Source organism: Thamnophis sirtalis, unplaced genomic scaffold, assembly GCF_051295495.1.
Source record: "Thamnophis sirtalis isolate CommonGarterSnake01/CBP01778 unplaced genomic scaffold, rThaSir2_p1.2 scaffold_15, whole genome shotgun sequence".
NCBI classification, from domain to species: domain Eukaryota; kingdom Metazoa; phylum Chordata; class Lepidosauria; order Squamata; family Natricidae; genus Thamnophis; species Thamnophis sirtalis.
This window is the reverse complement of record NW_028261395.1, coordinates 37,498,955-37,517,974: the sequence shown is the minus strand read 5'-3', so window position 1 is coordinate 37,517,974 and position 19,020 is coordinate 37,498,955. Positions and strand designations below refer to the sequence as shown.

Genomic DNA, 19,020 nt, shown 5'->3' with positions numbered 1-19,020 from the left:
CCACCTTCTTCCTCTTTTTCCTTCCCTTTTCCTTCTTCCGCTTCTCTTCCTCTTCCACTCCTCCAACTTCCTCTTCTCCTCCACCTTCTTTTACTTCTCTTTTTTCTCCTCCTTCCCCTTCCTTCCTCCTCTCCTCCTTTTCCTACTTCACCTTCTTCCTCTCCCCCACTGTGTTCCTCTTCTCTTCTTCTTCCACTCCTCCACCTCCTCCCTCTTCTCCTTTTCCTTCCCCTAAATTGTCCTCTCCCCCCTCCCCCCCCCGTGCGTGCATCAGTGTGTCTCACCTGCCGCAGCCAATTGTTGTGTCCCAGCTTGAGGTCCAGAGGGCAGGTCCTCTTCCCCCGCTTGTTCATGAACTGCTTCCACTTCCAGGCGTACTTCTCCGTCAGGTAGAGGTGGCGCAGCTCCGTTCGGCTGGGAGACTTCCCGTTGGCTTCGAGGCCTGAAAGACGTCAAAGCAGCCACGGGAGTGAGCGGCAGGGCGGAGTGGTCGTCCCTCTCAAAGCAGAGCATCCTCGGTCTTCCGTCTCCCGGCTGGGGGAGGAAGCCAGGAACGGGGGTGGGGGTGAAGCGTACCTCTGGCAAGGAGGCATTTCTTCCACACCTCGTAGGAGGCCTTGGGATCCCTCTTGAGCCACAGCTGGGCCTGGGCGTGGATCTCATTGCTGTAGGGCTTGACCGTGGTGAGGGAGTCCACCGGCGTGTCCTGGGGAGCCCAAAAAAGAGAGTCTGGAAGGGACTCGAGACATCACTGCATGCAACTGGGCGCCCACACACCTGAGGCTGGCATGAGGGGGAGGGAGGGAGGGAGGCAAGCCGGATAGCAAGTACCTTGTTCTTCTTGCTGGTGGGTGCCGGGGGCTTGATCAGCTTCTGAAGGATCCGCAGGCACATCAGGGTGATGTTCTCCACCACTACCGGCGTCTTGATATTCACGGCCATGAGGAAGAGGCTGAGGGCTGAAGCAAACAAAGAGGTCAGAATCGGACCAAAAACTCCAGAAATAACATTCCCCCCCTCCCCTGCTGGGTTCTGTCCCAGTGAGGATGGTGACTCTCTCCCTCTGGGGGGAGAGGGAGCAGATCCTTCCCACTCTGTTTTCCACCCCCCTGTCCGCCGTAACTGGCTGTCCGAGCCCCGGGGCTCACCGCAACGCAGGCGCAATTCCCAGCAACTGTCCTCCTTGGAGATGGAGTCCGTCAGCAGCAGCATCTCGTACTGAAGGCTGCTGGCCTACGTCGGGGGAGAAGGACGGAGTAAGGGGTGTTGCATCTAGGTTCGGGATGGCGAACCTATGGCACGCATACCACAGGTGGCACATGGAGTCATTTGTCAGGGCACGCAAGGTGTTGCCCTGTCAGCTGGTCAGCGCACGAATCAGCCATTTTTGGAGGCCATTTTTTGCCCACCCCAGGTTCCAGAGGCTTTATAGGAACCTGGGGAGGGCGAAAACAGCCTCCTGCCCCCCCGGAGACTTCAGGAAATTCCCTGAGGCCTCCAGAGCCAAAAAAAGTGGCCCTACGGGCAAACCAGACATTAGGGAACAGACTTTTGGTTTGCTCGTAGGCCGTTTTTAGCCCTCCGGAGCCTTCAGGGAAGCCTCCTGAAGGTCTCTGAAGGCTCCGGAGGACTAAAAACGCCCCTATGGACAAACCGGAAGTCTGTTTTATGTTCTCCTGAATGGTCTGGCAGGGCGGGGCAGGCTGTTTTTGCTCCCCCCAGGCTTTTATAAAACCTCTGGAACATAGGGAGGGCAAAAAAAGCATGCAAAAAATGGGGGGACCACTGGTCATGCACACTGGGGTCGCGCATTGCATTATGGGTGTGGCACAGTCACGCACAACCCCCCTGTGCTCCCCCCGATATTGGCATGCGAGCCCAAAAAGGTCCACCATCACTGATCTAGGTTTTCCAGGTTGTTGATGGAGCCGGGAAGACCTCAAGGCTGGTTCATCCCTTCGGCAGGAAAGGGGAAGGGCAGTCTTGGGGTGCCGAGCAGGGATGGTATTTCCTTCCCTTCCAGTTCGCAAATGTGAGCATGCAGTCTCTTTCTCACTGCTCGCATGTGCCACCCCACGCATGTGCTGAGACTTCCATGCATGCGCTTTTGAAAAAAAAGTGCCTAAATTGGATGCCATAGAGCCGAGGTGGGTGGGCGGGTCCACCTGCGATTTCCATTACGGTCCAAACCGGTAGAATACCAACTCTGGTGCTGAGGCTGGAAGCTTATTTTACTGAAGAGCCCCAGCCCAAGGGGCCAACATGAGGGAGGGAGGGAGGGAGGAAGAAAAGGTTGACCAACGCTGCTCACCAGGTCAGGATTGGCCCAGTGGCCCTTCAGCGCTGCCGACACTTTGCTGATGATGAGGTCGTTCATCTGCTGGGTGGCTTCTGGGTTGTCCCTGGTTGGAGATGGAGGATAAAACAAACGCATCTTTAAAGTGTCACAGGGTGCTCCAACACTCACATTCTCTCTCTCTCCCTCCCTTCCTCATCTAGCTATCTATTATCTGCCTATATATATAAAATCTATCATCTATATATATATCATCTATACCTATCTATTTCTTTATCATCTACTTATATATCATTTCTCTCTCTCTCATCTAGCTATCTATCATCTATCATATATATATCTACCTATATATCATCCCTCTCCCCCCCCTCATCTAGCTAGCTAGCTATCATTTGACTATATATATAATCTATCATCTATGAATATATCATCTATTTCTTTATCATCTACCTACCTATAATCTAGCTATCTATCATCTATCTACCTATATATCATCCCCCGCTCTCTCATCTAGCTATCTAGCTATCATCTGTCTATATATATAATCTATCATCTATGAATATATCATCTCTATTTCTTTATTATCTACCCACCTACCTACCTATTTATAATTATCTATCTATCTATCTATCTATCTATCTATCTATCTATCTATCTATCTATCTATCTATCTAACATACATACATACATACATACATACATACATACATACATACATACATACATCCCTCCCTCCCTCCCTCCCTCCCTCTTCATCATTAGCTGAAGACAAACTGGTCATGAGGGGAGGGCTCAGATGACGGAAAAACTTTCTAGCTTTTTTGTGCGGAAAATTTAGTTCTAGCCTTACTTTACAGCAGCCAGCATCTTTTAGTAAAAGAACCCGTCACTTCAACTAAATGGAGTCGAGGGTCTTTCTTTCCTAAGGGATCGGACGGGGGCAAGTCTGACACTGATCTTCAGTACTGAGCGGGTACAAGGGCCCAATCCAATGCAAGAGGCTACCTGGGTTCCAACTCTTACCCGTTCTTGGAAAAGAGCAAAAAGGAAGGAGGGAAAGGGAGGCAGCTAGCCGAGCCCACCTGGTGAGGAGACACATGAGCTGGCGGACGTCCTCCCTCATGCTGGCGGCCCCTCGGCGCAGGTTGTAGTCGAAGAGCTCGCGAATGAGGCCTTGGGAGACCAGGATGTGGCGGATGGCGGCGTTGGTAGCCAAGGCTCGGAGCAGCGTGATGCAGTGCTCGGTGACGGCCGAGGCGCAGCCGTAGCATTTGGTGGAGGAGGTGTGGCCGCAACCCAAGACCGAGAGGGCGCGGTACTGGCTGGCGGTGAAGGTGGGCTGGACAGCTGAGCGGGAGGACTTGCTGGCGGCCTCTCTCTGCTGGAGATCATACTCCAGAAGCTCCTTCCGGGAGGCAAACACTTTCTGGGGAGATGATAGAGAAGAGAGGGGGCTGAGCCATGAGGGAGGCATAATCTGAGTAGGGCCTCAGGTGATCCAGGAGCGGAACTTCCATCAGAGCAGCCTAAGACCGACTAACATAGGGTTCTATACTACTGGTTCTGTGGGCGTGGCTTGGTGGGCGTGGCAAAAATTGGTGGGCGTGGCAGGGGAAGGATTCTGTAAAATCTCCATTTCCTCCTGATCAGCTGGGACTTGGGAGGCAGAGAATAGATGAGGGCGGGGCCAGCCAGAGGTGGTATTTGCCGGTTCTCCAAACTACTCAAAGTTTCCACTACCGGTTTCTCCAGAACTAGTCAGAACCTGCTGAATACCACCTCTGGGGGGGTCCCCAAACTTTGGGCCGCAGCCCACTACTGTGTCATGAGCTGTTCAGAACCAAGCCACCCAAAGCAGCAGGAGAGTGCACATATATATTCCATTTGCACAAGCAGAGGCCGAGTTTTCCCACAGCTTGCACAAATGGAGCTGCATACCCACATGCGCACACTTGCCCACCACTTGCATGGAACTACCGCCGCCCCAGCTGGGAAGATTGGGGAACTCTGGACTAGCAGACAGCCTGACGAAAAGCCTGGCCTGAATCCATCAGCTGTTTCTGACCTCAAGAGCCAACCTGCTGAAAGGGGTGGCCTGGGGTGGGCAAGGCCAGTTCAAGGGGAATTCTGGCAGTCACTGTCCCAGCCTGGTCAGAGCGGGCCGGACTACGGAAGGGACTACTCTGGATGATCTTGGGAGTGGCCCACATTACCTGGATGATCTTGGACAGCTCGTCGAAGGAGTTCTTGCAGTCGCCGCAGTACTCTTGCGCTAGCTGCAAGATGTACCTGTTTACGCTGGCTGAGGTAGAGCTGAGGCCTCCGCTGCCCCCGGAGTCATCCTGGCACAGAAAGGAGAGGGAAGAAGTCAGGCCAGGGTGGCTTTGCCTCACCCGGAGTCCACCCAGAGGCGGTCTTCTCCCTCTCTCGCTACCTGTGGCTTTTCAGGCGCTGCCTCGTTCACTTTGCAGAGCAGGTTCTCCAACTGGGGTCGGTGGCCCATCAGCTGGTGGTAGACCCGGTCAGCCTTGTCCAGGAGAGTGTTAATGTTGGTCACGGCCTGGCAGGAGAAAATGCCACAGCACCCCGATTAGGCATTGGCTAAACTGAACAACCCTGGGGTCCCCAGCCTTTGTGGACAGCAAAATTCCTGCTTTTCCTCTTCCTCTTCTCCTCCACCTTCTCCTCCTTCTTTTTCTCCTCCTTTTCCTTCCCCTTTCTTCTTCCTTTTTCTCCTCATTTTCCTTCCCCTTCCTTCCTCTTTTCCTCTTCCTCCTACACCTTCTCCTCCTCCTTTTCCTTCCCCTTCCTTTTTCTCCTCCTTCCCCTTCCCCTTCCTTCCTCTTTTCCTACTCTTCCTCCTCCACATTCTCCTTTTCCTTCCCCTTCCTTCTTCTCCTTCCTTCCTCTTTTCCTGCTTTCCCTCTTCCATCTTCTTCCATTTCTCCTTTTTCTCCTCCTCCTTTCCCTTCCTTTCTCTCCTCCCTCTACCTTCTTCCTCTTTTTTTCTTTCCCTCCTTCTCCCCCTTGTTTCCCTTCCCTTATCCTTCTTACTCTTCTTTACTTCTTCCACTCCTCCACCTTGGAGTTGGAGGGGACTTTGCAGGTCATCTAGTCCAATCCCCTGCTCAAGCAGGAGACCCTATAGCTGCCTCTACCTAGGATCGAACTCACAACCTCCCAATTGTGAGGCAAGAGCTCCACCTTTAGGCCACCGCAGCTATTTCTCCTTTCAAGTTATTTATATGAGAAGGTTATTCACCTTCTTCCTCTTCTCCTTTTCCTTCCCCTCCTCCATCTTCCTCTCCTCCACCCCCCCCCCCCATATGTGTACATTGCTGCCTCAACTTCCATACAAAGCAGGTCTCTAGGTAATAAACTTGGGGATCAAGCAGGGGTCTGCTCCCAGGCTGTGAATGGAGCAATGGTGGGTTGCAGGTGGAGCCTGCCCGGAGCACTAGATACGTTCCCGTACAGTGCTCCGGAGTGCCCACCCACCCGCCCAAGCTCCTTACAAGTCTTTTAAGTCTTCAGCACTTCTGCGCTCACGCATGGTGCATACAGTGCCTGCGCAACGCTTCACTGAGCAGCTGGAGTATTGCGGAGGCTCGCAGAGGTGCTAAGACGCATGCGCGCGCTGCTCGCATCCATGTGGATGCCACCAGGCCCATTCCAACCGTACCAGTTGGAACAGGATCCAGAACCCACCACTGGAATAGAGGCTCTCTGGCTCATTCCAATGTCTGGCACACAGGCCAAACTTTTTTCCAACCCAAAACCAGGCAGTGGGTCTCTTCAGGTACGTTTCAGGGAAAACACAGAGGGGTTACAAAAGGAGGAAGGGATGGCAAATAAAGCAACCCAAACTGTACATTATAATATATTAAATGAAATAATAAATGTATTAGAATGATAAACGTAAAGAAGAAGAACAATTATGTGAATGTATACTTAAAATGGTATGTAAGAGAATAAAAAAATAAAAAATTCTTTGGGAAAAAAATCTCTCCTCCTCCTCCCCCTGACCTTTTTCCGGTCCTCTTCATTCTCGATGGGATCCACGGCGCAGCATGGTTTGGCGAACAGCATGAAATCGAAGCGGGCGTATTTACAGAAACCGCAGGCGTTGCAGAGAAAGGGGTCCTTCTCGTCATAGTTGATCGACCTGGAAGTCAACACAGAGGGGGTCCTGACATTGAAATCTCATCATTGCTCCCCTTTCCCACTCCCCAAAGAGATTCCCCCTAACCCAGATCACCGACTAGGACCGGGGGTGGGACTCCAGCTAAAGAGCCAGGAGAAGCCCAAGCTGTGTGTGTGTGTGGGGGGGGGAGATGTTTCACCCAAAGCTGCCCTTTCCTCCATCCTGGAGCTCTCTGGGTGGAGTTGGGGAGCTAAGCTCACTCACCGGCACTTGTGGCACTGGTAAACGTTCTCCCCGCAGTTTCCGCAGACGCCGGGGTTGGCGGGGACCGAGGCGCTGCATCGGGGGCACTGCAAGGTCTCCGTGGAGGCCTGGTAGTTCTCGTAGAAGTCGGCGAACTCGATCATCAGGTTGGAGGCCACGATGGGCAGCGGAAGGTCGATCTTCACCTCTGTCTGGCCAGGGGTCAGCTGGACCTTCTTGGCTTTGTGCCAGCGGGCTGGCCTAAAGATGGCAGGAAGGGGCGGAGGTGGGGGGAGGCCAACATTGAGAAACAGGCACAGAAGTCCATTTCTGTTTCTTTTGGCTGCACTGCATTCATAGGGAAAACTAAGCATTCCTGTTACCCCCCCCCCCTGCTGAAAATAATCCCTTAAAATGAGATGAGTCGAGAGAGATGGAGAATGAAGACATTCCCACCCCACCCCACCCCACCCCCCGAGCCCAGCAGCGGTGAATGAATAGAGCCATCAAGGCTCCATGGGGAGGAGACTGAAAATGAAGTTGAGCTCTTCTCGTGGGCAAAGGAGCTTTGCCAAAGCCAGAAGAGAAACATCCTAGAGAAACTCTGCAGCTTGTGGCTGAGGAGCAGGTCTGCCTGTCTATCGTCTATGTCTATCAATCTCCCTCTCTCTCCATCCATCTATCATCTATATCTTATCATCTATTTCTATCTATATTTCTACCTATTGTTTATCTATTTCTATCTCTACCTCTCTATCATCTATCTTTATCTCTTTATTTTTATCTATAACTATCTATCATTATTATCTATCTATATTTCTATCTATTATATTTATTTCTATTATCTTATGTTATCTTATCTATCATCTATATTTCTATCTCATCATCTATTTCTATCTATCCATCTATATTTCTATCAATTATGTTTTTCTTTTTCTTTTTCTATCTATCATCTATCTATCTATCTATCTATCTATCTATCTATCTATCTATCTATCATCTATCTATCACATCTATATCTATCTATCTACAACTATCCATCATCTATTATGTTTATTTATTTCTATTTCTATTCTTATCATCTACCTACCTACCTACCTACCTACCTACCTACCTACCTACCTACCATCTATCTATATTTCTATCTCATCTATTATCTATCATGTTTATTTCTATTATCTTATCTATCTATATCATCATCTATTTCTATCTATCTACTACATCATCTATTATCTATTATGTTTATTTATTTCTATTTCTATTAGCATCTATCTATCATCTATCTATCTATCTATCTATCTATCTATCTATCTATCTATCTATCTATCTATCTATCTATCTATCTATCTATCTACCAATCAATCATCTCTCTATATTTCTATCTCATCTATTATTTATCTATCATGTTTATTTCTATTATCTATCTATATTTCTATATCATCTATTTTTATCTACCTACAGCTACATCATCTATTATCTATTATTTTTATTTATTTCTATTATCTTACTATCTATCTATCTATCTATCTATCTATCTATCTATCTATCTATCTATCTATCTATCTATCTATATTTCTCTCATCTATTATTTATCTACCATGTTTATTTCTACTATCTTATCTATCTATCTTTCTATATCATCATCTATTTCTATCTATCTATAACTATCCATCATCTATTATTTATATTTCTATGTATTATGTTTATCTCTCTCTATCTTTCTAACCATCCATATCTATTAATCTATCTATTATCCATCTATAATCCATATCTGTATCCATCTCTCTCTCTCTCTTAAAAAAAACAACATTTCCCTCATGGTGGGGTACAGACAAACAAGAACTGGAAAAAAAAAAAACTTTCAAAGATAAGGAGAGCTAAAACTGCACTCCGGCCAGAGATCCATAGCTGCTTCTTGTGATTTTGCCTGTCATCCTTACTTGTTCTTCAGCTCCACGATGGCCTGCACGGTCCGGTTGTTGTAGTAGAGGTTGATGGTCCGGACCATCTTGGTGCGCTTCAGGTCTCCGATCTTGACTGTCACTTTGCTGATGGTGTGGCTGCCGATGAGCTTGACCACTTGCTGTGTGGTGGTATAACGGGTGTCCACCTTGATGGAGGACAGCTTGATGTACTGGGAGAAAAGAGAGAAGAGAGAGAGAGAGATGGGCTGGAAGAAGCTGAAGGCTGGCGGGGCTGGAAAGCCCGAGGTGGGTGGGGTGGGGGGACGACACTTACGCAGAAAGGCACTTCAGGGTTGTTGCAAACGAGACAGGGGTCACTCTCTAAGTAGTGGCCATCAAACTCCACAAGGCCAGAGAGGGTGCTGGAATGAGGGGAAAAGAAAGGCAGTTGATTTGTGGCCCGCCATTGGCTAGTGGAGCTGGCAGCAGATTTAGACAGTGGGGAGGTTGGGGAGGAACATGGCTCAGTCCTGGAGTCTGGGGAAGGCTCTGATGAGGGCTCTGTGTTGGAGGCAGAGAGAGGGCCAGAGCCATATGCCAATTATCAGCTGCCTTCGGAGTCAGACATCAGTGAGGCGGAAGAACAGCTGGAGCCTGTTCCCAGTGTGCGCATGCGCAGAGTTGCCAGAGGAAGGGAACAGCTAAAGAACAGGGGTAGACTTGGGAGTAAGGCCACAGGTGGACAGTGAATGACCCCTCCCAGAGGAAACTAAAGAGGAGCGAAAGGGATGTGGAGTTTGCAGGAGACAATGAGTTCATTCCTGCATTCTTGCCAAATACTGGGGCGTCTGTAGTGGGAGGGTTGCAGCCGGTACACCCCGGTACGGGCATACCGGAGCCTGCCCGGAGCACTGGGTACCGTTCCAGTATGGTGCTCAGGAGGGCCCACCTGCCCGCCCAAGCTCCTTACCTATCCTTTAAAGCCTTTGGTGCTTCCGCGCATGGCGCGTACAGCACCTGCGCAGCACTCCGCCGAGCAGCTGGAGCGGCACGGAGGCCTGCGGAGGCATCGCTGTCAGGTACGATGCATGCACGCGTGCTGCGCACGTCCATGTGGGTAATGCCGGGCACGTTCCAACCGAAGTGGTTGGAACGGGATCCAGAACCCACCACTGGGCGTCTGAAAGATATCGGCCTGATAAAGGTTGGTAATTGTGAACTACCTTAAAAGACTGTGGGAGAGGAAAGACTTTGCTGGAAAGGAATTCACCGTCAATTAAATAAAAGGGGTTTATCGGGAGAAGGACTCGGCTTCGTGCTGCTGGGGAAGCCTCGGACAGAACAGTTGATTTATTCTGCTCAGGCCAAAGTCCCAGCTAGCTGCAGCTTTTACCTTCCATAGGGCAGGCCTAATTCTTAAGCAGGATCAGTGCAAAAATCTGAATTTCATTTCCTCGTCATTTAACTGCATGAAATATAGTTGGCACCCCACGATGTCTCCTTTTCAGCCACATACTAAAAAAAGGCTGCTTGGAATTAATTTGGAACCATTTCCGGGAAGCTGCAAACTGGGTGGGGTACGGTGGCCTACAGGTGGAGCTCCCGTCTCACAATCAGGAGGCTGTGAGTTCGATCCTAGGTAGAGGCAAATCTCTTTCTCTCTCTTTCTCTCTCCTCTCTCTGAGCACAATGAGAATATATCTGCTGAACAAAACTCCGCACTGGCAACAGGAAGGGCAACTGGCCAGGAAAAACTCAGCTCCATTCAGGCTCCACCCCACAAGGGATTATGGGGCCTTTAAAGAGAATGATGAATTTCCAGGCGCTGCAGAGTTAATTGGGGCAGCCAGGCAAGTGCCCCCTCTCACCTCCAGACAAGAAGCACCCACCACCCCCACCACCTTGCCTGTCCCTTCCCGGCTCCCCTCCGCTCTGAACGCGCCAAACAACCCTCACTTGTAGATGTTGGAGTTGGGGTGATTGGTGAGGATGTGGTTCTGCATCCTGAGGATCTCCACAGCCTTCTGGGAGTATTCCTTGAACTGAAATAGAGAAAAAATCAGAAGGACCCAACCTGTGAACCAGGAGGTCCCATAAAGCAGACTCAGGTGAGCTACAGGAAATGGTCCCTGAGTGGCCTGAAGTGGCTTCCTGCATCCTTGGAGAAGTCAGGTTCCAGAAAGAAGGGGGAATAAAACATTTTCTTCTCAGGTTTTAGCACCCGGGCAAGTGAGTCACCCTTCTCTACACACAGGGCAAGCAAGATGGACATCTGAGCTCTAACCTCACCAGCTGAAGCTCTTTCGACCTAGCCTAGGATGGCCGTGAAACGCACAGAAGTGCCCCCCTCCTCTTAGGATGGCTCTTGGGATGGCAAACCTCCCGAGTTGTTTAAAACACTTTAAACGTGCACCGGGGCACCCAGCCCCGCCTGCAGAAAGTCCCGGGGAGGGGGGGGGGGGGAGAGGGCAGGGAATAAGGAGGGAGAGAAGCAGTGGTGAAATCTAAATGTTTTTACTACTGGTTCTGTGGGCGTGGCTTGGTGGGGTCATGTGACTATGTAGCCATGTAACTAGGGACTCAGAAGACAGAAACTCACTTTAACAATGTCCTGCGGGAGCAGGGTTGGACTAGATGACCTCCAGGTCCCTTCCAGCCCTGGATTAACCTCTGAAACTGCGTCTAGTGCCAGGTTTGGAGTCCTTCCTTCCTCTCCTTTTTCCCTCCCTCCCTTCCTTCCTTCCTTCCTTCCTCCTTCTCTTTCTTTCTTTCTTCCTTCCTTCTTTCTTCTCTTTCTTTTTTCTTTCTTCTCTCTCTCTCCCTCTCTTTCTCAGCACCCCCACCCTTCCATTTTTGGCCTAGCAGGAAGCCTCCTGGGAGCAAAAATGACACCCACCCACCCGCGTTTCCAGAGAACCAGTAGCATTTCACCCCTGGGGAGAAGACACCCTTCCAAGCTCTTACCTTTTTCTCTGTCTGCTGGGTTTTTAGAGAGAAGTAGCCCAGGAGATCCACAAACTGGGCTGCCTTCCGCCCGTAGGCAGGCAGCTCGGGCCAGATCGACCACATCAGGTCCAGTAGCAGCTCTTGCTGGGACTTGTTGGAGTTCCTGAAGGGAAATGCCTACACTCAGTGGCTGCTCTTTGGATTCATGACTAGACTTCACTTATACGACTAGACTTTTATTGTCAAAGGAGGCCAAACTTGGGCACTTTTAAAGACTCGTGGAGTTCAATTCTGCTGGCTGGGGAATTCTAGGCGTGGAAGTCCACAAGTCTTAAAGTGGCCAAGTTGGCTGGGGAATTCTGGGAGTTATTTTAAAAAGTTTTATTTATCTTTCTCATATATACATTCACAAATATACACTCTCATAAGTGCTATTGACATTTATATGCTATCCTTTAACATTTATCAAAATTCATTAAAAAAAATTAAAAATATAATCGGCGTCGCTTTCCTACCACCCCCATATATCCATCTTATTTTACCACAACCCTACTACTTCTTCCGTCCTCCCAACCTCCCTCTTCTACCTTCTTCTTTCCTCCTCTCCTTTCTTTTTTCTTCTTCCCCTCCCTCTCCCCCGCTCCTCCTCTATTTTACTCTCTCCTCCTCTTACTACCCCCCCTTACTTCCTCTCCTTTTCCCTTTCTTCTTTCCCTATCCTCCCTCCCTCTTTCCGTTGTTGTATTTACTTATTTTCTTCTTCACTCTGGTGGATTTCCGGGGTGGAATTCAAGCAAACTCAAGGCTCCATATTTATCGTATTTTTCGGAGTAAAAAAAAAAAAGGACAGGCCTAGCCTTTAGGACGCTTGTAGATTGCTCCTGGGGAGTGGGGGCGTTTTTTCTTCCAGAAGCATTCTAGGAGCCTCCTAAAGGCTATCCATGGCCATTTTTGCAAAGGGGGCGGGGTTACAAGAGGCCAAAAATGCTGTATATAAGATGCACCCAGATTTTCACCCTCCTTTTTGAGGGAAAAAGGTGCACCTTATACTCTGAAAAATAAGCTACATAACAATAAATTCCCTCTTCCACATTTTATTTTCATTATAATAGTTCCACATATGTCATCTTTTAACTGTACAGTTGTATATTAATACTTTTCTGTTTTTTTTCCCTTCCCCTCCCCTTGGTTGAAGAGTGTGTCATCTGGGTTGCTTGATCTGTAACCCTTTATTCATATTCCTTTTCTAACCAATCCTAAAATCGCCCCCATGTCTTGAAGTACACCAATTCCTCTTTGTCCTTCTGGGAATTCTGGGAGTTGAAGTCCAGAAATCGCAAAATGGGCCAAGCTTGGACACCCCTATTTTATCGGATTCTCCCTCTTTGTCCTTGGATCTCCATGTTCTACAGGCAGTTTGTTTTTTTAAAAACAATGGGTCTTAAAATAAACAAACAAACATCCTGTTCTGGATGCTTTTTTTCTCTTCTCAGCCCTGGGGGAGGAATAAACACTCCTGGGACCTGGATGGGTAGAGCTTGGCATGCCCAGGGCTGGGCTACTCACCGGTAGATGTGCAGAGTCAGACAGTGGGCCTGCCAACGCACGGACGACGAGTTGGATTCCAGCAGGAAGCAGCGCAGGAACTGAATCAGAGTCTCCTTGTCGGCAAATTTGTTCAGCTGGTTCACCAGAGCGGTGCAGAGCTGGTCTTCCTGGCTGCCCGAGGAGCCGTCTCCTGGGAGAGAATTCAGAGGGCTCAGCGATGGCCCTGCCAACCGTCAAGAGGACGGTGGCAACCGCAGCCCAAAGGCCTCCCAGCCTCCTCACCCTCTCGCTCCTTCTCCTTGTCTTCCTTCTTGCTCTTCTTGGTGGAGGATTTGCTTTGCCCGGACGGCTGGCCTGAGCTGGACCCTCCGGGGACTGAAGTGCCCGAAGACCCTGCCGAAGACGACCCAGAGAGGACCTTGCTGCCACAGAGGGCGCAGGAGAGCAGCTGCAGGAGGACGGGCGAGACGCCCTCGTCGACCAGGAAGCTGACTTGCAGGAGGAAATAGAGGACAGCTGGAAGAAGAAGAGGAGGAGGAGGAAGAGAAGGGGAAGGTTGGTTTTGCTTTCACACTCATGAACAAGCACCTCTTAAATCTGATTTCTGCAAGACGCTATGGCCAAGCAGAGGCAGGCAGGAACAAGCCCACTGCGAAAGTGCTGAGTATGGGGGCAGTTTCAGGCTCCTTAGGTTCTACAAGCAGAAGTTCAGGATGCAACTAGCCAGGAACTAGGAATCTTTGTCCCTTCCTGGCTGCTTCCCATCAGCCCCCCCACCTCCCCCGACCCAAGAGCCAAAAGAAGAGTACGAGGCTCCCGTTGGATCCTCTGGAGCGGGGGCACCGTTCTTTTTAAACCACCAAGGGACTTACAATCGTCTTTGATGCAGAATTTTTGCCAGTTGACCGTGCGCTGGGTGGCAATTTCGGCACAGGCCTTCAGGTGCTCCATCTGGAAGGGGCACAAGAGAGGAGGGGATGGAGGAGAAGGAGGAAGGATGGAGGAGGAGGAGGGAATGCAGGAGGAGGGAGGGAGGAGGGAGGGAAGAGGAGGATGGAAGGAGGAGGAGGATAAAGTTTTGGGGGTTAACATCTGCAAAGGCCAGATGTTTGTTTGAACAAATGGCACCCAAGGAACTTTAATACCGATATGAAAACTGGGCTTCCCTGTGTCATTTTATGCCAAGTCCAGATGTTGCTGACTTACGACATCTGCCATACATGGCCTCAGAGCTCTGGGGAGCCACGGTTCTCTCAACCTGGACCTTTGAGCTCATGGTTGCATCTTTACCGAAGCTCTCGCTTCTCCTCAGCCCAGAAACTCCCCAAGCTCCTCTGGAAGTGTTCAAAATCTTTCTCTCTCCTCTTCCCATCAAACTCAAGACCTGGACCGTCCTGGGAAAGGCTGGGCCCCGCCTTCCATATCCCATGGGGCAGATGGCAGGAGGAGCGGGAGAGAATCTCCAAGCAAGGGAGAGATTGGGGGCTCAAAGGCCTATAACCTATGGCACACATGCCACAGGTGGCACACAGAGCCCTCTCTGCGGGCACGCAATCCGTCGCCCACCTCAACATGCATGAGCGCCTCCCGCCAGCTAGCTGATATTCATGTCTGCATGCGCAGGGAGGGGCGCATGTAGGAGACGAGTGTGCAGGAGTGGCGGGTCGCAGGGATCGAGGGGCTGAGAGGAGCACGGGTGTGTGTGCAGGCCCAGGAGGCTGCAGAGAGGCCTACTGGGCCCAAAACGGGACGTGGGGCGGTCACGTGCGCATGCACGGGGGGAGGCACAGGGGAAGGTCGCGCACGCATGTGAAGGGAGGCAGGGGGCGGGACACGTGGGGGGGAGGTTTAGGTGCGCATTGCATTATGGATGTGGGCGCGCACCTAGAACAAATGTAGGGGTTTATCCACACCAAAGAGGACAGATCGAAGGTTGCAAAATTCCTTTTCAAGGTGCTTCGGCCAAACACCGAAGGCAGGCGGGCACACACGCATGCACACACACACACACCCCACACACAAACTGTTTCCCCGCTTACCAAACTGATGAGGGTGTCGTACTGCAGGGCAGAGCCGGAGCTGGCAGTGACCACGCTGGCCCTGAGGAAAATGCCTTGCTCCTCCAGCAGCTTCTTGATCCCCCGGACGTGGGAATCGAGGGTGTGCAGGTCCCGCAGCTGGCGGTACTTCTCCTTGGAGCCGCAGATGAAGAGGAGCAGCTTGCGCACCTGACGCCGCACGTAGGGGGTCTGCTGGATCATCAGGTACTGGAAGGAAGGAAGGAAGGGCATCAGAGCATTCCGAAAGCTTGCTTTCTGGGGAAAGGTTCAGCCTTCATGGCAGGATGAGACAACTCACCATGGCCAACACCACTATGGCCAACTTGCCATGATCAACTCTACTATGGTCAACGCACCATGGGCAACTCACCACCGCCAATTTTACCATGGCCAACTCTACCCTGGCTTCTGGAGCCCCACCTGTGAGTGGGTCAATATAGAAGACGAACCTCGGACAAGAAGTAGAACCATGAATGATCGAAGACGGGGGGCGGGATGCGGGAGTTGGTGTCGGCGATCTTCTTGATCTGATAAGGCAGCCGCAGGACCATCTCCGTCAGAAGCTGAGTGTAGGCCTCGAAGACGTCGGCCGCGTGACCCTGGGGTGAGGGTGGGGGCAACAAGAAGAGGGAGTTTAACCACCCCTGAAAATCCCCCCCCCCCAGGTTCTTCATACTCTTTGCAGAAGTTTCTTTCAAAGCTAAATTCCCTGCTCTTGAAAGAGCTCAAAACCAGAAGAGCAGCAGAAGGATAGATGCTTATAAACTTAGCACACTGGAACAACTTGTGACGAGACAGTGAGGAGGTTGGAGAGGATCCTGGAGTCTGGGGAAGGCATCAAAGGCAGAAATAGGGTCAGGGGCCGTCTGATAGTTATTAGCTGCCTTTGGAGTCGATATAACTGCCGATAATAACTGTGGGGCAGACAGTGAATGGCCCCTCCCAGAGGGAATAAAAGGGGAGCAAAAGGGGAGAGGAGTTTGCAGGAGACAATGAGTTCAATTCATTAGGGGGAAGATGTGTTCCTGACTTCTTGCCAAGTAATTGCTGCTACAGCATGGAGTTTGGAAGATATCGGCCTGGCAACTCTCCCAGCCTGATCAAGGTTTGTAGTTGTGAAATCTCTTGAAAAAGACTGTTGACCGGGATTTTGCTGGAGAGGAATTCACTTTAAACTAAATAAAAGGGGTTTTATTGGAACGAGGAGTCGGCTTCATGCTTTTGGGAAGCTCAGCTCAGAACACAACTAGACACAAGGACAGTTTTTCTCTGCATGCCATCACTCAGCTAAACAACTAATTCCCACAACATTGTCAAACTATTGGCTAAGACTATATTACTATTATTCTTCTCATCCTTCCTAGTACCTATCTCCTTTCTTATGAGCATAACCTTGTTGCTTGTATCTTTACGATTTATATTTTCTTTCGTTTCCTAGTACGATTTGTATTGATTGCTTATTTAGTATCCTACGACTATCACTAAACATTGTAGCTTATGATTCTTGATTAATGTATTTTTTTTGTGTGGACACTGACAGCTTATGCACCAAATCACACTTGGCCAATAAAGAATTCTTAAGGTGTTTATAAACCTAGATTTAAACGTGATGCTCAACCAGAGGTGGTGTTCTGCTGATTCGGACCAGTTCACCCGAAACCAGTAGTGGGTAGCGGCTCACCGGCCCCGGTTGTATGGCATCCCATTTAGGCCCTTTTTTAAGCAAAGCATATGCACAGAAGGCTGAGCACATGAATGGATGTGGCACGTGAGAGCAAAACAAGAGAGAGGACACACACTCACATTTGCAAACCAGTAGGGAAGGTAAGTGAATACTACCCGTGTTCGGTGCTTATAAACCTAGATTTAAACATGGTTTTGGACTGTGTCAGTGGTGGGATTCAGCCAGTTCGCACCTATTCGGGAGAACCGGTTGGTAACTTTCTAAGTAGTTCGGAGAACCAGTTGTTGGAAGAAATCTCCTTTTGTTTTTTCCCACTTTACAGGGCTAATCCTGTAAGGAAGGCAGGAATGAAAAATTCTGGTGTTGTTTCTAGCCTGATCTTTATTGCCCTGCTTACAGAAACCGCCTCTGCAGTTAACCCTTATTACATTGTAATGCTAAGGCGAAACACCCATTGATATGAGTGACGGTGAGTTGGCCACGCCCACCCAGTCACATGACCACCGAGCACCACCTACCCAGGTGGTCATTAGGGTAGAGAACTGGTTGTTACATTATTTGAATCCCACCACTGGACTGTGTATATATGCCAGCTACAAATCCTGTTGATTGCTTCTGAAGAATGACAACTGGGCTCAAGGCTCAAACTACACAGCCAACCAAATATGAGCTAAAAATCAGAACAGGGCTGTCCAACCTGGGTGACTTTAAGACTAGTAGACTGAAGTCCAAATCTCCAGAATCATCTTTATTAGGGCGGTTTTTGTATATATTTTTTCTTTTTTTTAAAAAAAAAAGCTTTTAAAAGCATACTCGTGGGGGCCACAACCACAGCTTTGGCACACAATTAACTTTCACCAACCCCGGGAAGTGACAAAAGCACCCAAGGGGAGACTTTTGAAGTCGTGGGGTTCCTGTTTTAATTTTTTTTGTGTGTGTGTCCTTCCTTCTTCCTTCGCAACGCTTTGGCTGAGATTTTGCTCTTTTACTTTCTGCTGTGGAGATGAATGTTAAATGACAGGGGGAAAAAAAAACCTAGAGTAACAAGCTGGGATGTTGCCCCGGGTTAAAAAAAAAGAAGAAGAAGAGGAACATAAGCTATGCCACATCCTCACCAATCCTTAATATCACTCTCTTCCTACAGCTGGGAAGGGAGGGGGAGAGGGAGAGAGAGGAAAAAAGAGGAGAAATGTGAACGCAGCAAGCCCCTTTGAAAGAAAGGAATAAAAGGGATTAAAAATTGCAACCGTCACTGCAGGCCATAAGAATTTGAGCAGGCTCTATTCTTCCAGAAAACAGCACCCGAACATTTAATTCGGCTTATTCCATTGTGAACCCTGAGTGCAGGAGAGGGGGAAAAAAAAAGAACACACCGAAACTGCACTGCCAGATGCCAGGAATAAAGACAGGCTCCGTGGTGGTTAAAGTAGGACAAGATCTACTTTTAAGGGAGGGGTGAGGGGCTGGCCAAAATCGCAAGCAGGCCGTGTTAAATGCTTGCTTGCGAGATCCCTGAAGCAGGCCCTGCCCCACAGCAAGGGGAAAGGGTCCCGCAGGATTGCCTGGGAGGCTACAACATCCTCTCCGCGACCTGTTTTCCTTCTTGCCTTCTGGGACGGTGTGGGTGGGGTGTGGGAGCTTCGTGGTACCCAAAGAAGGACATCCAGATTCGGCCACAGTTTGGTTCCATAGAGTATTGACCTCAGGTTTCCTCTTTTCATAATGTATTCCAAATAGAGACATTATATAAACACTGGAAGTTTTTAGGAAGAGATTGCCTAAGCAGAGGGCTGGACTAGAAGACATCCAAGGTCCCTTCCAACTCCATTCCATTCTATCCTACCCTTCTATTCTATCCTACCCTACTCTTCCCTTCCATTCTATTCTACCCTACTCTACCCTTCTATTCTACTCTATATTCTATTCTACTCTATATTCTCTTCTCTTCTATTCCTATTTTATTCCATTCCATTTCACTCTATCCTACCCTTCTATTCTCTCTATTCTCTTCTCTTCCTATTCTATTCCTATTCTATCCTACTTTTCCATTCCATTCCATTCTATTCTACCCTACCCTTCTATTCTATTCTCTTCCATTCTACCCTATCCTACCCTTCTATTCTATTCCATTCTATTCTCTTCCATTCCATTTCTTAATTCTTAAATTTATTCTATTCTATTCCTTATTCCATTCC

General features: G+C 49.4%; 1 protein-coding gene across 1 annotated transcript in view; it reads right to left on the bottom strand.

Moving 5' to 3' along the window:
* UBR4 (ubiquitin protein ligase E3 component n-recognin 4) overlaps positions 1 to 19,020 on the bottom strand; it is a 125,174-nt gene that overhangs the window by 29,177 nt on the left and 76,977 nt on the right. Inside the window, exons 66-84 of the mRNA XM_087702633.1 lie at positions 15,591 to 15,740; positions 15,121 to 15,348; positions 13,954 to 14,032; positions 13,364 to 13,597; positions 13,100 to 13,271; positions 11,552 to 11,696; positions 10,544 to 10,629; positions 8,922 to 9,009; positions 8,624 to 8,817; positions 6,705 to 6,944; positions 6,323 to 6,461; positions 4,731 to 4,856; positions 4,510 to 4,638; positions 3,379 to 3,722; positions 2,312 to 2,402; positions 1,149 to 1,233; positions 832 to 959; positions 577 to 706; positions 285 to 442 (exon numbers count right to left, since the gene is read on the bottom strand). Coding sequence (XP_087558759.1) covers positions 285 to 442; positions 577 to 706; positions 832 to 959; positions 1,149 to 1,233; positions 2,312 to 2,402; positions 3,379 to 3,722; positions 4,510 to 4,638; positions 4,731 to 4,856; positions 6,323 to 6,461; positions 6,705 to 6,944; positions 8,624 to 8,817; positions 8,922 to 9,009; positions 10,544 to 10,629; positions 11,552 to 11,696; positions 13,100 to 13,271; positions 13,364 to 13,597; positions 13,954 to 14,032; positions 15,121 to 15,348; positions 15,591 to 15,740 — 2,946 coding nt within the window. The remainder of the gene's footprint in view (positions 1 to 284; positions 443 to 576; positions 707 to 831; positions 960 to 1,148; positions 1,234 to 2,311; positions 2,403 to 3,378; positions 3,723 to 4,509; positions 4,639 to 4,730; positions 4,857 to 6,322; positions 6,462 to 6,704; positions 6,945 to 8,623; positions 8,818 to 8,921; positions 9,010 to 10,543; positions 10,630 to 11,551; positions 11,697 to 13,099; positions 13,272 to 13,363; positions 13,598 to 13,953; positions 14,033 to 15,120; positions 15,349 to 15,590; positions 15,741 to 19,020) is intronic.